This window comes from Capricornis sumatraensis, chromosome 12 (genome assembly GCF_032405125.1).
Source record: "Capricornis sumatraensis isolate serow.1 chromosome 12, serow.2, whole genome shotgun sequence".
NCBI classification, from domain to species: domain Eukaryota; kingdom Metazoa; phylum Chordata; class Mammalia; order Artiodactyla; family Bovidae; genus Capricornis; species Capricornis sumatraensis.
The window spans coordinates 86,863,613-86,887,138 of record NC_091080.1 but is presented as its reverse complement, the minus strand read 5'-3'; the positions used below and the strand labels follow the sequence as shown (position 1 = coordinate 86,887,138).

Here is a 23,526-nt window from a genome sequence, read left to right as displayed (position 1 = left end):
TCATCAATTCTCCTTTTCAGAATTCACTTTGAAAGAGAAGGCTGTGTTAGCTGGCTTCGCAGGGCAAGCAGCAAGCCTCATCAGGCCGGGGAGAGGAGGGAGGGGGTCAAATGGTGGGTTGGGGCTGAGTGCTGGTGGTGCGGGGCGGGGGATACTTCGAGATGGGAACCGGCGGGGAGACTGCAGTGATACTGCCCTCCCCGGGCGGGTGCAAGCATCTCACTGGTGACGGGTCTGAAAGCACGTGGCTACGTCATGGAAAGCCAGTCTTTTCAATGCAAACTTCAACTCCTCCTCCCTTTAATGCCTGTAACTCACATCCGAGGCTGGGCGAGGAATCCGGAGGGGAGATTTTCCCCATGCTCACCGTTGTTGGAAACTGGCGGAGCGCGAGCCAGGAGCCAGGGGGTCCGTGGCGCTGTCTACCTACTACGACCAGCCTGCCCAGGCACCTCAATTTGCATCTTTTCTTCGTGGTGATTGAGAACTGCAGGTTCTATCCGATCCCACTGAGCACCGGCGATTGATTATTAAAAAAAAAAAAAAAAAATCGACACAGAGAAGGGAGGCTGTGTCTTCGGCTGTCAGACTCGGAGGTGGTATCGGGGTGTGTGTGTGCTGGTGGTGGTTTTTTCTTTTCAGTTTCCTTTCCTTTTTCTTTTTTTCTTTTTCTTTCTTTCTTTCCTTTTTCCTTTTTTTTTTTTTTTAAATCTTCTCTCCTAGGGACAACACAATGGCAGTCTTCTCTCAGTGAGACGAATCCTGCTTAGCCTCCTGCAGACTCACTCATCCTCATAGCGATCAAGTAAAAAGGCTATGGTTTTCTCTTCGGGGATCTTTTGTGCATTCCTGTTCTCCTTGATTAACTCTGCTCTCAGTTGGGATTTCTTTGCTTTTTTGTTTGTCTTCACGCTGAAAAAGGATTTTTTGGCCAACCCTTTGGTAATAATCCAGTGGTGATCAAGGGGGATAAAATCGTTCACCCTGGCCGAAAAAAAACAATCACTGAGAAGTCTCAAAGAAATACACCACGTGAGGGGAAAAAACTGGGAGAAGATCCGGAATATCATCGTTTTTCCTATGGTAAAACCGGTGCCCCTCTTCAGGAGAACTGATTTCAAATTATTATTATGCAACCACAAGGATCTCTTCTTTCTCAGGGTGTCTAAGCTGCTGGATTGCTTTTCGCCCAAATCAATGTGGTTTCTTTGGAACATTTTCAGCAAAGGAACGCATATGCTGCAGTGTCTTTGTGGCAAGAGTCTTAAGAAAAACAAGAACCCAACTGGTAAGCAAAACATGCATCATGTTATGTTTTTCCTCCTAATAACCTGTCTGTTGCTCACTGAGCTAGATCTGCAGTTCTGCTATGCAGGAAGGCAGGGGAGACAGCAAAGGACCAGGACAGTATAGTGTCTAGAGCTATATTGCATGGATAAACAAGGAACAGCTGGATCCGCGTCTCTGAGCCCCCAAACCCGTGTCAGCATCCCTTGGCTGTGACACAATCCATCACTCGGAGGGAGGAGGAAACTTTTTTTTTTCTTTTAAATTAATGTATCTGGTTGCCGATGTTTGGTGAAGTATTAAAGGGTTTATAGCTTAAGGTTTGGCCCGAGGCAGCCGAAGCTTCGTTCGTTGCCAGGAAAAAGAACCCGAGAGCTCCGCCGACTTGTGCTGCAGGCTTCGGGGAGACCTAGCTCGGCTCCGAGAACCTGCTCGAGACTTTCTGATTAGCTTGCACAGTGTCCGCCACCCCATCACCTTTACCAAAGTAGAAGGGGCTCCCCCTCCCGCGCGGCCCCCGCCTCCCGCCCCCGTCTAGCTCGCCGTGCCGGAGTTTTAACTCCTTCTCCAGTTTTCTGCCTCCGACACCTCCTGTCACTGGGGACACCTGAGCGGGGCTCCTGTCGGGAGGGAACCCCACACCGAGCCGACGAGCCCGGTCTCTCCCTTTAATAAAGCAGTGTCCTCGCCCCGCATCTGGGTCCCCAGGGTGGGATGCGCCTGGCTCCGGGTCCCTGCTTCAGCCTCGCGGCGATCGTGCGCCCCCTTTCCAAAATGCTCCAACCGGGACGCTTGCAGTACGTTATATAAGAAATGCAAATGCAGGTGATTCGGGGGAGTCGGGTCCCCGGGGCTCACTTCCCGGGATTTCAGTCTGAGGCGTTTGGGGGCGGCCGCGGAGCTGTGGGCGAGTCGCCCTGGGGAGGCCATGCCGGAGGACTGCGTGGTGGTGGCGGCGGCTCGCGGGCGCGGCGGGTCCGAGAGCGCGAGCGCTGGAGGCGGTGGGGCGGGGAGGGGGGCGGGGGGAGTGGTTCGGTGTGCGGTGTCCCCCGGTTCGGCCCAGGCCGGGGAGGGACCCGGGGGCGGGAGGCCGGTGTTTGTGTCTGGGGGCCGTGTTGGGGGACGGGGGCGGGGCCCTGGCCTTCCTGCCGCGGCAGCCCGGGGCGCCCGGGGCTCCTGACGCCGGCACTGCGGTGTAGTAGATCATGGCTTCCCGCGGGCACCCTGACACTGCGAGCTCCGCCGGGGGCGCGCTGGCACCCGGAGCCCCGGCCGGCCGGGCGGCAAGTGGCGGCCGCCTCCCTGCCTCCGGAGCTGGCTGATGCAGCGTAGCTGGGCGGCGCGAGAAGAGGGGGAGGGGGAGGAGGAGGGGGAGGAGGGAGGGGAGGAGGGGTGGGGAGGTGGGAGGAAGACTGAGTGGGCGGGGATGGAGGGGTGGATGCGGAGGCAGGGTCCCCTTTGTGGCCCCCTGTGCTGCTGGTCCGGAGGGCAGGTGCTTGGACGCAGGGAGGACGCCTGGCAGTTGCCTTCTGCCGGGACCTTTGGGTGGCAGTTGAGGGAAGCTCTGGGCGGCGGGGTGCTGCAGTGGCTCCCTGCTTCCGACCTGGAGTTCTCAGCTCCCTGCTCGGTTTAGCTTGACCGGCTTTCTCTCCGTCCCCCTCTCCTCTTTGTCCACCACCCGCTCCATGCCCTGTCCTTCCACCCTCGTCTCTCTTAACTCCTCAGTATTTAGCAACTCTGAGATGGTACCACCATCCTGAGCATCACCCAAGGAGAAAGCAGTGTGGTCACCTCCCCAGCCGCATTTCCAATTGGGCGGTGAGCTGTGGGTACCCGGACCAAGCCGGCATCAGGCCCAACACTTGCTGATGGCCTGGTCATACCCAGATCTGCAACACTACCCTCTCCCAAGTTCACACCAAGACCCCTGAGACAAGGGTTACTCCCTCACACAGTCAAATCAGTGGTCCAGTGAAGCCTTGTGTCCAGTGAAAAGATTTATCTCCCTCTGAGAAAGGAATACTGTAAAAGCATTTCTTTGGACTTGGCCGTTTGTTTTAGAGATCTAGAATCTCTCCCTCCATAGTGCTGAAAGTGGGCAGTAATTCAGCAGGGAACAGTAAGTTTCCTTACTGCCTTTTATAAATTTTTATTTTTTTTTTGGTAAACAGTTTTACTGGAAACACTAATTTTCACCCATACACGATTCAAGGTCTTTTTATTACACCTCCCCCATCCCACCCACTTTCATCTTTCTGGAATAAAGTAGATTTTTTTTTTTTTTTTTTTTGCTTCAGAGGCGTTTTGGAAGGTGTCAAACAAATGATGAGTTATTTTTAGAGCAATTTAATTTGCAGTTTATGAATGCTAAAGTACTTGGGTGTGAATTGATGGGTTAACTCAAACTGCGTCTAACAATGCCTCAACTACTTGAATAGGATGGTTTAAGTCTTAGAATGCCAGGGGTGAGAGTGCCAACCTGGGAGTTGCAGAATTTTGTAAATCATTTTAAAAATGGGACTTTGATGTGTCACACTATTTGTCTCACCTTCTAAAGTTTTGCCTGCGACACTGAATCAAACCCATGCCTAGCCATCCACTTTCAGGACTGTAGCTGGTAAATTCTCTTCTCCTTCTGCTATTAACATGAGGCCTAAAATGATTCTGATCCCAAGATAGCAGTATAACTAAGAAGTTAATTGGGTAATTAAAATAAAACAAAGACTAAAATCTTCTTAACTGTTAAAACCAAAAAGAACAGATTGACTACTACCTATTATATTATCTTACATCTCAAATGAGGACAATTAACTGGTTTCAAACTAAGAAGCTTGGCAGAATACCTCCAAGTACCAGTACTAGGATCATGAATTTGCTGTAAAGACTTGTTATTAGAGGAATCTTTTTCTTTCTAATTTTTCCAAGTTATAAAATAATTTACTGCTTATTCCCAGTGCTTTATCAACAAATACAGAGTTTGCTCTCGGGTTCCTGAGAGAAATGTCAGAGTACTGCTATATAACCAGGTCGGTGTGGAAATAAGCAAATAATAGAGTCATAAACTTAAGGGCATTTTATTCACCTACCCAAAAGTCACTGATTAGTGTTTAAATAAGAAGTGATAATTAAATACGTTTTTACTGGTGGTTGTTTTTTGTATAAAACTTAAATGGAAAAGAGCATGAAGAATGCATTTGTACAATATATGGTTTTTAAATTAAATTGTAATAGCTTAGAAATCTTGGATAGAAAGTAAATTTACTGTCTTCATAAAGACGTCCAATATCTCACAATACAGCTATTATCAGACACACACAGTCACACACACGTGGGTGCGCATGCCTCTGCTTAAATGTCCTACTTTGTCCTATTTTCCTAGTAGAGGAATAGCTATATGTTTAGAATAGATGTTACCTGCTTCAACTTTCACTGCATGAGTCATGCAAAGTGACTGTATTTTAGGCAGATCATTAAGTAGGGAGTACTGAGTCCAAGGCACTTATTTTGCCTGGAGGAGGGCTTAATCTGTTTGTTTAAACTCATACTGATAGTTTGGAGTGACCAATGTGTATCCCAGGCCAGTTTCGGAAATAATCTAGGTCACTAAACTTTGACCGATGGCTGCTAAGGAAATAAATACAGTTGGAAAAAAGAAGTCTGCAATAAAGATAAATAGGAAGGTCATGTCATGGATGTCTATTCAGACACATACTGTGTCCACCAGGCAAAGGAAGCCACAGATGCGCAAATATAGTAAATCCCCTACATACGAATGACTTCCAAGAATTTGTTTGTAAGTCCAATTTGTTCGTAAGTCTGACAAGGTTAGCCTAGGTACTCAACAACACAATCAGCTATACAGTATTGTCCTGTAATAGGGTTGTCGTACTTTTCACAGAAATAACACATAAAAAACAAACACAAAGTACAGTACAACAGCTGGCATACAGGAGCTGGCATTGTGTGAACGAACAGGTAACAAGAGTAACTGATAAGAGAAGGGAGAGGAGGCGGGAGATGGTGGAACTGAAGGATTTTCAGCAATAGGAGACAAGAGTGTGCAGTGTGCGCGTGTACGCTCAGTTGCTGAGTCGTTTCCAACTCTTTGCGATCCCAGGGAGGAGATGGAGGGCGGCTGCGACTGCACAAATACTCGACAGGTTCTGGTTACTTGCTGGGTTCAATTCTGCCTACCCTCTTAGAAAAATGATCCAGTGATGTCTGGGTACAACCAGGGCTTGAAATAAAAATACTGTACTATTGTACTTTGTACAGTACTGTAAAGTACACAAAATGCAGACAATTGAAGAGGGTGCGTGCACATGACTGTCTCCACCAGACACACGAACAAAAGTGACTGGACATGGGAATGCATCTTAGAAAGTTTGCAACATGAAGGGGACTTATGTATAGCTACGCCCACACACAAATTTCCATGGCTTGATGGATTTTGGAAAGCACAGATTTTAAGAAGAATTTGTAACCAGAGGTAATTTTAACAGGGACCAGTGCTAGCAGCAAGGAGGGTATGAAGCGGGTGCCCTAGATTTAGTTCTGCAAAGCACATTTAGAAAATCGACAAACTCGTGGCCTTGAGTTTCCTCTTCAAAACTCACTCTCTCTCTGCTATGTAACTTTGAGATGAAACAAGCAGGGCTTGGTAGAAGTCATTGTCACTTTCTATTTCCTCCTTTTTAAAGGTGTCTTCCAGCTTTGCTTTTGCCGTTTACTAAGCTGTTTTAGGTGCCAAAAACATCTGGTGTGCCACTGTTACTCATGTAAATATATGTTAGTCTTTTAAAGCTAATTGCTTTACATCTGGGGAGGTCATGCCTTTGGGAAGTGACAAAATAAGAAGAGGGAGAAGAAAAAAAGATTAAGCATTTTTCACTTCTCCTCCACCTGCCGACTCATCCTAGGTTCCTGTAGAGCTAGGTGAGCCACTGATGGGCCATAACCTTTGCATTTCTAAACACACAGCAGATATAATATGGAGACAGCAGATTCAGACTGCATGGCTGGAACACCAAACAGATGTCAGACCCTTCTTCTCATATGCTTGCCTTCAGAGTGGGATTCCATGGATTCGGTTGCCCAAAAATTTCATTTGTTTTTTTTTTTTTTTGTAGGATCTTATAGAAAAACTTCAAACTTTTTGGCCAACCCAATAACACCAGTTGACCTTGGACTCCATCCAGGAAGCTTTAGTTACTGAAGTAGCAAAATGAGTTTTGCAGGCAGTGGCACCTCATGAACCAACAATTCAATGTTTGTTAGGCTTCCAAGTATTGACTTGGGAATGTCATGTTTTTGCTTTATGTTTGCTTTAATTTCTATCCAAGTTAACAAGTGTGAAACCAAACGCACGATCATCTGTACCTGGTTTTAACAATGGAGCTCACTTTAGCTGTACCCATGTCCAGCCTGTTCTCAACAGAGGCAGCATCCATAACCAAGCACATTCGCTCAAAGGATGCACTGCTTTCAGAAGGTGCAAAAGCTGATTCTATATTTCACGTTTCCCACGCGGAACCACTCCTTTAAAAATGTTCAAACCCAGTCTTCCATATTTTAGCAACACAAACATTGAGGACTTTTGTGAAGCATTTTTATAAATGTGGTAACAAGGACAATCACTGAAGTTTTTGCTCCTTTGTACATTCTGGCATCATAACTCACTCAATTGACTCATAAGCTTTCTATAAATATGTAGATGTCTCAAAATGGAAGCATTTATTCAAAATAGTTTCTTATGCCTTAAGGGGAAACAGTTGGGATGTTTAAACAGTATATTTGAAGCTTTATTAAGTTTTAAATGAGACATTGCATTGTGTCTATATTCTTAAAACCTTTGAACCCAACTTAGTACTACCTCCAGGAGGGACAGCGGGTCAGGGAAATACAGACATGGCTAGCTGCCTAATGCCATAGTCTGTGCGGTGTTTCTTGGGGTTTTAGACTGTGTACCATGTGCTAGATTTAGTTATAAGAGTTGAATCTGAGGACAGAAAGCCAGGGAATTGCCTCAAGATTTCTCAGTTCCTTTGTATGCCTCCAGAGAGGCACTAACTTTTTTGCTATTCTGCTTTTGAAGACCAGGTATGTCTTGATGTTTTCCTTGTTTATTTCTGTAGTTGGTACAAACTCATTATTTTTCTTTTTTTGCTTTGGCCAGAAGTGAAAGGAAGAATGATGAAGGGTAGAGGAGTTTAACGGAGGAATTCTTAGGGCCTTCCTAAACATGAAAGCAAAAAGGAGGTATACTGCAGACAAGTTTTACAGGGAATCTTGAAGTTTTTATCTAACCTACTAATACCATCTAAGAAAGTCACCTAACAACTGTCAAGCACTACTGCCTTTATCATTGTTCCCTGACAAAAACTCTGGTTGTGACAGATCACAGGTTTTCAATACATTTTAATTAAATGAGTAGTGAAGAACAGGGTTCCTTGAGAAAGTGAACTGTGGGACTGTAACTGCCAGTATCATACGATTTACTTGGTTAAGATCACTTGATGCTTATGCCTTTCCAACAGTGTCAACCAAGAATTTGGCCTCTAAATGATAACACAAAGAAGGAAAAAGCTATTAGTGGCTTTCTGACCCTTCATCTCAGGGCATCCTGAAACACGGTTTGCAATATTCCCCAGTGCCCACATTTTCTCATGCCCTTATGCTAAATCTCAAAACTTCAGACCTTCCTTAAGCACATAAGCCCAAGAGCTAAGTCCTGTACATTCACTGGAAGGACTGATGCTGAAGCTGAAATTCCAATACTTTGGCCACCTGATGTGAAGAACTGACTCATTGGAAAAGACCCTGATGCTGGGAAAGATTGAGGGCAGGAGGAGAAGGGGACGACAGAGGATGGATGGTTGGATGGCATCACGGACTCAATGGACATGAGTTTGAGTAGACACCGGGAGCTGGTGATGGACAGGGTGGCCTGGCGTGCTGCAGCCCATGGGGTCGCAAAGAGTTGGACACGAACTGAACTGAACTGAGCCACTGAACTGAACTGACTGGCATACACCGGTTCTGGCCCGCTCAGCCTTTAAATAACAAGTGTTAGGGCACCCTTTGGTTCCTTCTGCAGAAGCCTGCTTCGTTTTCTTTTCTGAGCTTTAATATGCTCCTTAAAAAGCAAACATTTGGCAAAACAGTTGAGTGAATTTGAATCATTTCATTTCTGAGCTTCCTCTGAAGACGGCACTCTCCCAATGCAGCACGTTTTTGTTCTTGAGGGGACAGCCCCTAAACCAGTAGCCTCGAGTTTCACTTGCTGGGAAAGGAGGCGCCCCTACCTGGTTTGCTCTTTCCCGTTTTTTAAGCCGTCATCTGCAAACTCCTGTTTTCCCCACAACCACACTCAGCTACTCGTCTTCCGCCCTCCGGAACCACCATCAAAGGCACGACTGGGCCGAGCTCCCGCCTCCAGAGCAACGAGTGGACCCCAAGAGTTCTCTGCCACCGTCAACCCGGCCACCTCAGCCGTTCGGATCTGCCTCTAGGAGACGAGCCCCTCGGGTATCTGGCCGGACCGGAGCTCGGAGTCGGCCTCATGGAACCCTGGAGAGTGGGGGCGGCAGGCAGGCGACGCGCGGCCTTCATCCACCGCGACCCGCGGCCAGAACCCTGGAGGCCGGCCACAGCGCGCTCGCTTCCTCAGAGCGCCGGGGGCTCGGCTACGCAATGCGGTGAAAGCGGCCCGTCCGAGCCGCCGTACCGCGAGAAGTTTCCGTTGCCACAGAGATGACCTCCGACCCTGGGGCGTCTCTGGGGGGAGGAGGGCTTGGCGGCCGGCGCAGCCGTTGCCATGGAAACCACGTGTCCGGAAGCGGCGGTGCGGGCGGTACTGGACTCGCGGGCTAGACCGGCCGCCTGACGCCGGCGCGTGTCTTTGCGGTGCATCCCGGGGCCGGCTACGACGCGCGCGTCCCTGTGCGCCCCCGGAGCCGGACGACGGCGGAGGCGTGTGGTCCCGGCGCACAGATGGCAGCCTTCACCCGAGACGCCCGGGCGTTCAGAGGAAAAGTGGCTAGGCGGCAGGCAGGAGCTAACTTGCTGGCTGGGGCGCCCGAGTTCAGGACTGGGAGAGGATGAGCCCAGTCCCCACTCGACACGGGCAGGCCCGCTGGCTCCTTTAGTTCTCCCGTCCTCAGTTTCCTCACCTGCAGTGTATGCTGTTGTTGAGTCGCTCAGTCGGGTCGACTCTTTGCGACCCCATGGACTGCAGCCCATCAGGCTTCCCTGTCCTTCCTTCACCATCTCCCAGACTTTGCTGAAACTCTTGTCCATTGAGTCAGTGATGCCATCCAGCCATCTCATCCTCTGTCACGCCCCAACCTCCTCCTGCCTCTAATCTTTCCCAGCATCAGGATCTTTTCCAGTGAGTTGGCTCTTCGCATCAGGTGGCCAAAGGATTGGTGCTTCAGGGTCAGTGCTTTCAATGAATATCCAATGAATATTGCCCCTGCAACCCATGGGCACTGATTAAAATAGTCTCAGGTCAGTTGCAGCTCTCACATGCCAAGCCTCTTGTCATTTTTCCACCCAATCCGGATTCTGAATGAACTTTCCCCTCTTGTCTCCCCTGGTCTATGTTGAGTATATTTTAAGCTGTAGTTTAAATTTGAGATCAGAGATGGAAGGCCACCTTCGGGCTCATGATTGACCTTTTAGAGGTGTGGAAGGTCCCTCATGGTGCAGAAGTGACTGTTGGAAGAGCCGGTTTTGTGTTGTAGAGATAGTGCGTCTCCCAGCTTTGATCTTTGGAAGAAGAAAAACTTTGTATTTCACTGGTGACACCACCAAGAGCTCTTAATGCATCTTACAGAGTTGTGTGGTTGGTGCTCAAACAGACGGCATTCCTTTATATCTATTGTATTCCCCAGATGTCTTTTCCTTCAGTCTCTAAACATTTTTTGGAGAGGACTTGGCCTACGTTGTCTTGTTTTTCCTTCTGTTATTCTGAACTATTGGGAAAAATCGCAAGGATTTTCAAATCTTAAAACACACACACACACAAAACTTCACTCTAAATTTAAAAGTTGAAAAAGACTATTTTGAGGGTATGATAAGGCAGGCTCCCTGCTTTATAAAAGAATGCTAGACCCAAATTATGTTTCTGGCAGACGGAGCAGGTTAAGGTTCCCTGCTCAGATGGCTTTACACTTTTAAAAGACATTTGTTGGCCTAGTTTCCAGTCTTTTAACCTTTTTTCTCCCATCTTATGATAATATCCTCCTTGAAGTTTGCTTTTCAAAGAATTGGTCATCAGTTCCTCAAGAAAACTGGTTAGACTATTTATATTTCAAGACACAGGGAAAGAATGTAAGATCCTTCAAGAAGGACTTTTGTTTCCTAAATCCAGGATTTTGTAATACCTACCAGTGTAGAGGAGATGTGGGGATAGCTAAATGGATAGGTGGACTTTGAATTGCTTCATGGGCTGCATTTCTATTCCTTTAAGAACTCAGTTTCTGAAACAAGGAATAGTTTTGAGTTCCTCAAAGAATTGTGTTACAACTTTTATGACATCAAAGAGCTGATCACCCATCGGACTGTGTTATCTTCTGTTTGCTGCTTTGGAGTGGGGAGAAGCTCTTCAACTAGCATGGAAATAAAAAGATGTCTGTGTACTAGACTTAGAGCTGTCTGTTTCAGAAGATCTTTCTTTCCTTCTGGGTTCATAGTTTCACTTAGTTTAGGGGTAGTGGTAGTAGTAGCAGTAGTGTGTGTGTGTGTGCACACGCGTGTGCATGCCCATGCTCAGTTATGTCTGACTTTGTGACTCCATGGACTATAGCCCACCTGCCAGGCTCCTGTCCATGGAATCTTCCAGGCACAAATACTGGAGTGGGTTGCCATTTCCTCCTCCAAGTGATCTTCTGGACCCAGGGATCAAACCCACATCTCCTGAGTCTCCTGCATTGGCAGGCAGATTCTTTACCACTGAGCCACCTGGGAAGCCTAACTTGGGGGAGGAGTCCTTAAAAAAGTCCTTATTAGGCTCTGAATGTCAGATTTCAGTCTGGCCCACTTCTCACTGTAGAGCTATTTTAAATTAAAAAAAGATTTTTTCTAATATCTTGTCAGGTTTCAGTTGAGACAAATGGTAAATATTCCTGGCAGTAATGAAAAACTTGTTGGATTCTAAGAAGTGTCCCCAAAGAATGTGCAAAAGCTCCCACCCTCCCAAGATCCAGAGCCACATCCAGAGACAACCAAAGAAAGGCTCAGCCAATCAGGACAGTAACTGCACCTGGAGTGCAACCTACATTTCTGACCGGCCATGTTTTGAGGACCCTCAGTCTGATGGTTTCCAGGCCGAGTTCTCAGAACCTGAAATGAGACAAACAAGAAGTCAGTAGCTGTTGCTGGAAGAGAAAGGATCAATAACCAGTGGGGCTTGGAAAGGAAGAAACTGTGAGATTTCCTCTTTCTTTCTCAACTGGGCACTGAGATCCAGGAGAACTGAGTCTGGTAAGAATTCTTCGGCCGTCTTAACCAGTTTTGTCAGACCCCAGAGCAAGTGGGGTTTAAAGCAGAGTGTAAGGCTGCTATCTACAAATTTGTCGAGGTTGTTCATTACTGTTAACTTGAGTTTCCCACAGGCTGCTCAAGGGAATAACTAGTAGCGGTTTACTGGTTACCTGGAGAATCCCTTGGAGTCCTGTTAGTTCCGAGAGGGGCCCATTTGGGGGCCATCCTTCAAGGGTATGTTTGGGGCATCTGTAGGGTCACTGATTTGTTTTGTTTATGTTTTTGTCGTTTCTTCAGAGTGGAGAGGCAGTTCAGATAGAGGATGGGTAGACCGTGAGGACTGAGGTGGAGGACAGAGGGGAGTAGAGGGTCTTACAGTCTTCTGTTTACGGTACCTCTTGTGTCCTTAGTTTTTCATTAGCCATTTGCAGTGAATCTTTCAATTAAGCTATTTTGGACTCTTGATAATTTTGGAAATAGTGTGGAAAAATCTTTGCATGGAGCTGGTTGAAGGTAAGAACTGCCAGAGAGGAAGTGGTGAAGTCAAAAATAAGGCAGATACAGGGGCTGGCGAGGAAGTGGAGTCCATGTATCTCAGTGGCCAGTTTGAATTTGGGAAGGGAAAGGAGGGAGACATCTAGGATGTTCTGACCAAGGTTTGAACGATTTGGACGATTCCTTTTGATTCTGAGCTACTGACCATTTGCCAATAAAACACCCCTATCTCCTTGAAACACAGAGCAAAACTTGCCTCTCTCCAGACTGTTTACATTCAAGAGGCTGTGGTAACTTTCAATAGCAAGTAGGAAACTTGGACAAGTTTCCCCTTCTAGATCATAGTTTGAATAGGCAGTTCTTGGGAGAGTTGCTCTGGGTTAAAGAGTTCATTTTCTTGACTCCAAAGTCCATAGAGATGAAAAAAAAAAACAAGCCTTACAATAAAGGTAAGTCAAAGGTGTTTTTGTTTTTTCAAAGATGATATACAGTTCTTTGTTGATAGTAGATGCTTTTGTGCACAATACTTTGTTCCATTTGGGGAGTCAAATAATAGTTAAAAGCCAATTTCCCAGATTATTCAGGTCTGGCAAGAAAAAGGAAGTGTGAACTTTATTGAATATACATACATAGGTTTGTGCACCTGCTTCTTGGATAGAAATGAACGTAGTTGTAATTAAAATGTCTTTTTTTTTTTTTTAACCTCATAACATTTTGTTGTTATGAGGCAACATTTAATTGTTGCACAATTAGAGTGGATCACTGAAGTGTGTGGTAGCCTCTGCTGAAATGCTGCCTCTTTCTTAGATAAAGTGTAGTTTGAGAGGGATTGAAATCTCTGATTTTCCCACTTCCTGTGTAGAGCATGTGACAGACTTTAAAAAAAGAAGAAATGTGAGTGGATTCTTTACCCGCTGGGCCATCAGGGCAGCCCCGAAGATAAGGCTCCAAGGCTAAAACAATTGTAGGGTTTTTGTTTTTTTCTTAAATAGCCACTCATTTGAAAGTCTGAAACTCATCTTCCTTGGTTGTGTTTCTGTTGTAATCCAGGTGTTACCATTTGAAAGCAAAGAAAGGGCTTTGTTTGCCCGAGGCCTGAGTCACTTTCTAAATTAAACACAGTAGTTACCAATGGCTCTGCCTCAACATTTTCCTGCGGGAGGAGGGGCGGCTTGAAAACAGTGACCCAGTCTGCTCTTTCCTCCTTTATTACCCAATGACTTGTTTCCTAGGAATTCACTTTTTTCATCATCTTAATTATTTTTCTCTTTTACATTCAAACTTCCCACGCAAATGCCAGTTAAGTGACGCAAAATTCCTCATACATCACACATGTAATAATAAATATAAAATATTGGAAATACTTAATAGAATGGCTTCTAAATGTTAGAAATACCTTCATGATAAAGCAACACATTCAAAAATAAATTTTAAAACAGAAATTTGCGGGATCATGATTGTTTACTTATTTTACCTTTCCTAATTATATTTCTTTTAAATTTTTACTTCTTTTTTATATTTGTTGATGCTGTTTATCAGTTTTTAGTTGGAATTATATTTCCTTTAAAAGTCTTGGGAATAATCTTGAACCACAGCGTGCAGAGGTGTTTCTGGCCCCCCGTGGCGCACGGCCCTTTACCTGGGAATGGGAACCAGTGGGGAATGTGCTAAAAGCGCTAACCGTGCTCTCCTCTGCAGGGCCGCAGCGCCCAGGCCGCTCTGTCCTGGTCGCTTCAGTAAACTGCTTTTCCATCACCAAGGATCCTGCCCGTTCTCCCGGCATCTGTACTCTCATACCTGAAATTTTGTCCTCACATCTTTCCTTTAGTTGTGTCTTTCAAAAGGTTGGTCATCAATTTAACTCTTTAGGCAAGGTTGGGATTAGTATATTATACAACTGGCTTTTCAACTTTTATGTATATTACTGTAAGGGGGAAAAAGGGCAAAAAATGCCAACAGTACAGTTGTCAGACGGTAAATGAGATACATCAGTCTGAACTCGAGATATTTATCCAAAGTAGCACTTGTTTGTGAAGAAGGCAATGGCACCCCACTCCACTACTCTTGCCTGGAAAATCCCATGGACGGAGGAGCCCGGTGGGCTGCAGTCTACGGGGTCACTACGAGTCGGACATGACTGAGTGACTTCACTTTCACTTTTCACTTTCATGCATTGGAGAAGGAAATGGCAACCCACTCCAGCGTTCTTGCCTGGAGAATCCCAGGGACGGGGGAGCCTGGTGGGATCGCACAGAGTCGGACATGATTGAAGCGACTTAGCAGCAGCAGCAGCAGCACTCAGCTAGCAGTTGAAACCCGAGCAGTCTTTCTCCAGAGGCATTGTCTTAAATCCCTATATTGCAGCTACCAATTAAAGGCAGGTTCAAAGGGTGTACATGAGAATGGCCGGTATTGTCTCTGTGAATCATTCTATCCTGACACTAAAGGGGAATGCAACATATTCAGTGTTTGGATATTTAGAATTTGTAGTGCTTTTTTTTTTTAATTGAGCATAATTTACATACATTAAAATGCACAGCTCTTTACAGTAGAGTTTGATGTCTTTGACTATTGTGTGTATTTTTGTGCCAACCACCCCACTGAAGATCTAGAGCGTTCTCATCACCCCAGAAACCTCATTCTCAGTTCCCACCCGTGCGTCCTGTGAGAGGCAGCCCCGATCTACTCTCTCTGACTTTACCTTAGCCTAGAGCCTCAGATGGCTTCCCTCGGTGGCTCAGTGGGTAAAGAACCTGCCTGCCTATGCAGGAGATATAAGAGATACGAGTTTGATCTCTGGGTTGGGAAGATTCCCTGGAGAAGGAAATGGCAACCCACTCCAGTATTCTTGCCTGGAAAATTCTATGGACAGAGGAGCCTGGTGGGCTACAGTCCATGGGGTCCCAAAGACTTGGAAACGATTGAGTGGGCATGCACACACACATACACACACACACAGCCTCAGATGATCAAATCCTGAAATCCTCGTGCCCTTGAGCGTGTGCTTTTCACTTGTTGATTTTGAGATTTGCCTGTGCCATTGCATGTGAGATGTGTAGACCTTGGTGTGGTAACTTCTGTTTTCTTTTGTAAACTAAAAACTCCTAACTGAACACACTCACTTTGAGTTAACATCCAGAAGTTGTCCAAAACTACGAAGGGTTCTCGAGCTGACCCCACATGCAGGCTAACAAGTCCGTCCTCCCCTGTTACAGGGATGCTGGTTGAGGATGGAGGCTCCTGGGTCAGAGATGAAGGACTGGATTACTCAGGACATGGGCTTCCCAGCTGGCTCAGTGGCAAAGGATCTGCCTGCCAATGCAGGAGATGTGGGTTCCATCCCTGAGTCAGGAAAATCCCCTGGAGAAGGAAATGGCAACCCACTCCAGTATCCTTGCCTGGAAAGTCCCACGGACAGAGGAGCTTGGTGGGCTACAGTCCATGGGGTCACAAAGCGTCAGACATGACTGAGTGACTAAACAACAGCAACAGCTTAGGGTCAGCAGCTTCAGGTCCTCATATGTGCCAGGGGCCAGTGCTGAGTGGCCAAGGCAGGCAACTGCACACAGTGGGTTAGTGTCAGAGCTGAGGACCTCTGAGTTTAGGAAATCTGCCTTCTTTTAAGGAGCTTCTTGAAAAAATGCCCAGTCTTTGCCCATCAGGGAACCATGGTCTTTATTATCCTGGGTGGAAAACAAAGCCGCCCTCTAGCCTGGAAGCTGAGCACCAAAGAATTGATGGTTTTGAACTGTGGTGCTGGAGAAGTCTCTTGAGAGTCCCTTGGACTGCAAATAGATCAAGCCAGTCAATCCTGAAGTAAATCAACCCTGAATGTTTATTGGAAGGACTGATGCTGAAGCTGAAGCTCCAATGGTTTGACAACCTGATGTGAAGAGCCAACTCATTGGAAAAGACCCTGATGATGGGAAACATTGAGGACAGAAGGGGAGGGGGTGACAGAGGATGAGATGGTTGGATGGCACCATGGAATCAGTGGACATGAGTTTGAGCAAACTCTGGGAGACAGTGAAGGACATGGAAGCGTGGCATGCTGAGGTCCATGGGGTCACAAAGAACTGGACACAACTGAGCGACTGAACAGCAACAATCTGGAAGCAGTCTTTAGATTCCAAGGTTGCTCTGCAATGCAAACATCCTCCTGAAGACAATCTAAGTCAAAAGCTCTCTTGGAGTCAGGGCAGAAATCCCCTGGGTAAGTTGTCCTTTAAATCTGTTTCTGCACAGCAATGTTGTCTTTCCTCTCTGGTGTCTTCAGGGCTGTCGTTCCGAAGATGCACTTAATGTAGAGAAACATCTTATTTGGAAATTATCGAAAAGATGATCCTGAGGTTTTGAGAAGACAGATACTATACAATCTATCTGGGTAAACCTATCAGCATTTATTTATTTAGTTTTTAAAAGTGACATTTGTTGCTGTAAAAAGTAATTTATGCCATTATTTATTTTGTATCCAAGAGACCTTTGGTTGCCGTGGAGCAGAAATTTTTTAGCATCTTATTGAGCTATAATTTATATACAAAAAACCTTGAATGTCTAATGTGTATGATTTGATGAGTTTGGACATATGAATACACTTTGGTGTTCTCACCACAAAGATGAGATATTTATTACCTATCCATCACCTCCAGAATTTTCCTTGAGTCCCTGTCTCCCTTTCGGCATTTATACAATAACTGTATGGGGTAAGTTCCATGTTAGTTACTGGGAGAGATTTAAAACATTCTGTAAAGATTTGGTCTTTGGCCCCAAAGTACTGAAGCTCAACATATAGAGAACACTGGTAACGAGGTATGAAAGGCCTGCGGGAAGGCTGTAGGAGACCCACGGAAGGATGAGCTGGAAGGAAAGGGAAATCTCGTTGAGAAGTGTGACCTGAGCTGACTTTTAAATGCGTGTGTCTTTTGCCAGGAGAGACAAGTATATTCTTGGCAAGGCGAGTATAATGTGAGTGCAAGTCAGAGGCTGAGCAAAAGGTTCATGTTTGGGGACTTTGGGTAATGTTAAGGGACTCTTTTTACTTTGGAGGATGAGAAGAATCATAATTCGGAGTCCAGAAGCCTGGCAGAGGAGCTAAAGTGGATGTGGTAACAGTTAGTGAACTAGAGAATGTTTCTGGGATGGGAAGACTGAACAACTTGGTTTGTAGTGCTTGAGGTCCATGGGGCAGCAGTGAACTTGCCAGCATGGTGATGTTTACCAGACTGAAAATGTCAGAGGCTATTGAGCTACAGGGAACTTTTTAGCAACGTGAGCCACAACTTCTTGTACAAGAATCCTGATACACTGCTCTGGTTATGCATTTGAGTAACCCCTGATGACTGTTGCTTAGTGGAGAGATGCATTAAGGAAACAGTTTGCTAAAAGCACAAGTCTTGGAAATGTATTTTGTTTTTCTTCTCCCTTCTGTTATAAAATTTGAATTGTGTTTGGGGAGGGGGTCAATATCTATTTCTTGGTTATCTTAATGCTTCAGAATGTCACAAAATAAATATTTTAAGGGTGATCACTTGTTAAAACAAGAGCACGAATTTAGTTATTAATGACCATTTAAACTTTACAAATACATACCTAGTAATGCCTTATAAGAGGCAATTTCAATTTCTTTGATTTAGAACTAGCATCCTTCTTAGAGATCCTAGGTTATAAGTTTATAAAATGGATATTTACAGGTCCACAGCATAATTCATGTAAGAAGGGGAAGGGGTTCATTTTAAAAAGGTGGTGATAACAGTTGTAGACACATTGTGGTGGGAGCAAATTGGCAGCAGAAACCTGAATTCTGTCACTTCCGTGGGAAGTGAGTGAGCAAATGATTAAACTTTTGTGTTTTTTTTGGTGCCAATTAGGGTAAAGGCAATAGACAGCTGTACAGTGCAAAAAAAGGTCCGACTGGTGCAGAGTCAGGAAGGCTCTGAATACTGTTGCATTAACATAGTATTGAGTAAAAAAATAAACTGCCGTATAAAGATGCCACAGTCCAGGTCACGTCCTAAGTAATGGCACAGTTATACTTGCACTTTCTTACCCAGTGTCTTTGCTGCCCATTACCATGTCTGTGAAAGCCTCGAGGGAAGGAAATGAGGGTCATCAGCTCTTTTTGTGAATCATAGTCTTGCTCTCTTACTTTTATTACCCAGAGCAGAAGCAGTTACCTCTGTGAATCTTAGTAACAGTTTTTGCTCGACTATGCTTTTCTTTCACTGTTACAGGTTTTTTTTTTTTTTTTTTTTTCAATTAAAAAAAATGTATTGAGCATCTGCTATGGGCCAGGGTCTGTGTTAGCAGCTGAGGACACAGGTGAGCAAATGCCTGTCTCCCAGAACTGACAAGTCTGTGTGTGTGTTAGTCGCTCAGTTGTGTCTGAGTCTTTGCGACCCCATGGAATGTAGCCCTCCAGGCTCCTCTATCCATGGAACTCTCCAGGCAAGAATACTGGAGTGGGTTGCCATTTCCTCCTCCAGGGGATCCTCCTGACCCAGGGGTCGAACCCAGGCCTCCTGCATTGCAGGCGCATTCTTTACCATCTGAGCCATCGGGGAAGCTTCCACTGTTACTACAGTTTTAACAGAAGATGGAACTTTGACCTTTTCTTTCTTGTATTCTATAAAATTTATAATTGGTAGAAATACTTTTAAATATTATTGTATGTTTTATGAGGAGCTCTTCTTTCACTTTAGAATTACTAGAAAATTAAGGAAAATGATAGATGTTGGTGCTGCTAACAAGTATGGCAATACAGGTGCAGAGTACTTCAAACATTGCCCAAAAGTAATTTCAGGTAATATACATTATATTTATTTCCTAACTGTCATATTATTACATCTTGGCAAAATATCCATATTTTAAGCTGCTGAATAGTGAAATACTCTTTCAGCTAAATTTTGGTTTGGATTTTTCTAACTTGAGGGACAAACACTAAGCATGTTAAATGTATTTATGGACTTGGAAGTATGTTAGACATTTAGCTTATGACTAAATTCTGGATGCTTGTGGGCTCACCTAATCTATAGACGAACAGGATCTTTCATCTAAGACACTCACTGGGCAAGGGTTTGTGTTAACAGCAATTTGAAGACAGAAATGAGTAGCTTGGAAGTGGGATCAATGCAAAAATAATGAATAAGTTGCATATTTTGGGTTTTTAAACTTGTGATTTTGAAATTAAAAACCAGAATATTTTATACCCACACCAGTCCATTTTATGGCTTTCAAATAGTTTTTGTTGAGACCATTTTTACTTAAAATTAGATGCCAATTGAAATTAGATTGCCAAAAGAATCTTGAGAAGAACAGCAAAGTTGGAGGCAACCTGCTTCCTGATTTCAAGCTATATTACAAAGCTGTAGCAATTAAAGCAGTATGGTATTGGCATAAATGTGTACAGATAGGTCAATGGAACAGAATACAGGGCCCAGAAATGAACCCATGCCATATGGTCAATTAATTCATATCAAAGGAGCCAAGCATATGCAATGGGGAAAGGACAGTCTCTTCAATAAATGGGAAAATTGGACAGGCACATGCAAAAGAATGAAGCTGGACCACTGTATTCTATCATACACTAAAAATTAACTACAAATGGATTAAAGACTGGAATGTGAGACCTGAAACCTTTAAACTCTTAGAAGAAAACATAGACAGTAAGCTTCCTGACATAGGTCTCAGTGATGATTTTTTGAATCTGACACCAAAAGCAAAAGCAGTAAAAGCAAAAATAAACAAGTGTGAATACATCAAACTAAAAAGCTTCTGCTCAGCAATGTCTACTGAATGGAAGAAAATATTTGCAAATCATATATTTGATAAGGACTAATTCCCAAAGTATATAAAGAACTCATGCAACTCAGTAACATAAAACAAATGATCTGATTAAGAAATGAGCAGAGGATGTGAATATACCTATTCTCACATACCTATTGTCCATAGGTATCTTGACATATCTTGACGTACAGATGGACAATAGGTATGTGAGAAGATACTCAAAGTTACTAATTGTCAGAGAAATGTAAATCAGAATTGCAATAGGTTATCACCTCACACCTTTTATAATGTCTGTTACCAAAAAGGTAAGAAATAACAAGCAGTAGGGACGATGTGGAGAAAAGGGAAACCTTGAGCCCTGTTGGTGGGAGTGTAAATTGGTGCAGCCACTCTGGAAATCAGTGGAGATTCCTCAAAAAATTTAAACTAGAACTACCATCTGATCCAGCACTTCCATTTCTGGGTATCTATCTGAAGAAAGGAGAAGGCAATGGCACCCCACTCCAGTACTCTTGCCTGGAAAATCCCATGGATGGAGGAGCCTGGTGGGCTGCAGTCCATGGGGTCGCTAAGAGTTGGACACGACTGAGCGACTTCCCTTTCACTTTTCACTTTCATGCATTGAAGAAGGAAATGGCAACCCACTCCAGTGTTCTTGCCTGGAGAATCCCAGGGACGGGGGAGCCTGGTGGGCTGCCGTCTGTGGGGTCACATAGAGTTGGACATGACTGAAGCGACTTAGTAGTAGTAGGATCTGAAGAAAATGCTAACTAGAGAAGACATTGCACCCTCATAATTATTGCAGCACTAGCCGAGATATGGAGCAGCCTAAATATCCATCAATAGTTGGATGGAGAAGGAAGATGTGGTATGTGCACATATACATAGGGAGTGGGAGAACTGAGTGAATTGTCTCTTTTTTATTACTTAGTAAAGTTAAAAGATTCTCTTTGGCACTACCGAGTGCTCAAGCTGTAGTCAAAGAACCCATAGACCTTCAACTCATAGCTCAGCTGTCTCCATTGCACATCTGGTTTCTTGATGTATTACCCACTACCATCCAGGACTACCTGCCTTTCTTCTTCATTCATGCCAACATCCACCTGCTGTTCTGTTCTCCTGAAACTTCAGTCGTTTTCCAGTCGCTTGAACCGAAAGATATCCTACATGCATAGGGTCCATGTGTGTAGGTTATCACCATCACCACCAAAATAAGGAAATAATAGTAAATTAGAATGAGGACATCTACCACCAGTACATCCTTATTTTAAAGGTCCTGGCTCAACCCCACTGCAGGCTCATGAGCTGTGATGACCACTAAGAAACGATATGTTTGAACGTGTCTGTGATGGCGTCTACGTCTGAGCATCTACTGCGGAACAGTGCTCCACCTACCTGACCACACCAACCAGTGTTAAGTTTAACGAGCAGCATTCCTGTTACAGTTCAGCTGAGACATGAAGAAACGGATACAAGGCAAAGTCCTTCAGGGTGGCAGGTTCGTGGATCAAGAAATAATCCTGGGTACACATACAGATCCTACTGCTGTCTCTCCGGTCACAGCAGGGGCCTAGAAACTGTCCAGGGAAAGAAGTCTCTTCCCCTCTGTTAAGCACTGAGCCCCACGGGATCTACCAGGGAAACCTTTCTGCTGTGCTGGTTCCTCTTATCAAGTGATGTAAAACTTGGAAACTAGTCTCATTAAATGCCTTTAGAAGCCAGAAAACAAAGAGAAGTAAAATTAGGTGCTTAGGTGTGCAGCTTAGGATGGATAGGTTCAACAGGACATTTTGAAGTGTGTCTACTTCCTGTATCAGGCTTATTAGTCAGGCAGGCACCTTGGCATTGGTAATTATGGATTGGTACAGTCTAGCTATGGGCCAGTGCAGGAGATGTGGGTTCGATCCCTGGATCGGGAAGATTCCCCTGGAGAAGGAAAGGGCAACTCACTCCAGTATTCTTGTCTGGAAGATCCCATGGACAGAGGAACCTGGCAGGCTGTAGTCCACAGGGTTGCAAGAGTCAGACAGGACTAACTAAATGACCACCACCACAATCTGACTAGCACTTTAAACTTCTCTCGAATAAGTAGGTCACATTGGTAACTTAGAAGCTCATTTTGTTACCTCCAAATTTCTGGCATCTTAGTCTTTATACAGGGAGAGGAGAGAATTGGAAGGTCAGATAAAGATGGAAGAGTTGCTGGGGATGGTCTGTCCTGAAGCTAAGGAAGCAATATTGACAGAGATGTCAACTCTGTCATAAACTCATGCGTCTTCCTTCCCCTTTGCTCTCCCATTTCTTTTTCCCTTCGCCACTGCCACTTATGTCACGAGATTCTGCTTGTTGGACCAAATGAAGGATGGACTCAGACTGGAGTATTCCCAGCAGAATGGAGAGTCCACAGCTGTCCTTCGATAGCATTTCATGATACATTTGGTACATGTTCAAGTTGAAAAATGCAGTGAGAGTAGCAATAACTGTAAAATAGGTTATGACTGGAAACTGGTTTATTGCTCCACAAAACCGACTGGCAATGCTTATCTAATGCCTGCCTTTACTGTAGTTTAGCTTATAAGCACTTAAAAAAATTAATACCCTCCTAAAACTTACAAGGACTTTAAGGAAATTAATACCACTGTGAAAATAAAACAGACTATTCATAGGTATATGGAAAGAGCAATTTTTATATATTTATCTCTCATTAAAATAGTGCTCTGACTCTTCTTATCTATGTTTATCTAAAATGTTCAAAGCATGGTCATTTCATTAATATACTGACAATAATAAAACTGTATTTATATTTACTTTGTCTACTTAGCTTTAATGTTAATGCCATGAGGCTTAGAATTCACTGTGAGATATAAATTATACTTTTGTTTAAATTTATTCTGATTCACTTCTTAAATATCTCAGTTCAGTTCAGTCATTCAGTCATGTCTGACTCTTTGTGACCCCATGTACTGCAGCATGCCAGGCCTCCCTATCTATCACCAGCTCCTGGAGTTTACCCAAACTCATGTCCATTGAGTAGGTGATGCCATCCAACCATCTCATCCTCTGTTGTTCCCTTCTCTTGCCCTCAATATTTCCCAGCATCAGGGTCTTTTCAGATGAGTCAGCTCTTCGCATCAGGTGGCCAAAGTATTGGAGTTTCAGCTTCAACATCAGTCCTTCCAATGAACACCCAGGACTGATCTCCTTTAGGATGGACTTGTTGGATCTCCTTGCAGTTCAAGGGACTCTCAAGAGTCTTCTCCAACACCACAGTGCAAAAGCATCAATTCTTCAGCACTCCGCTTTCTTCACAGTCCACTTCTGACATCCCTACATGACTACTGGAAAAACCATAGCCTTGACTAGATGGAACTTTGTTGGCAAAGTAATGTCTCTGCTTTTTAATATGCTGTCTAGATTGGTCATAGCTTTTCTTCCAAGGAGTAAGTGCCTTTTAATTTCATGGCTGGAGTCACCATC

The 23,526-nt window shown here is 44.6% G+C and overlaps 1 protein-coding gene across 2 annotated transcripts in view; it reads left to right on the top strand.

Moving 5' to 3' along the window:
- Positions 1-1,080: 1,080 nt before the first annotated feature.
- The window catches only part of FGF14 (fibroblast growth factor 14), a 645,238-nt gene continuing 622,792 nt past the window's right edge, over positions 1,081-23,526 (top strand). For both annotated transcript variants that reach the window (XM_068984462.1, XM_068984460.1), the window contains exon 1: positions 1,081-1,288. In XM_068984462.1, the coding sequence (XP_068840563.1) occupies positions 1,081-1,288 (208 nt within the window). The remainder of the gene's footprint in view (positions 1,289-23,526) is intronic.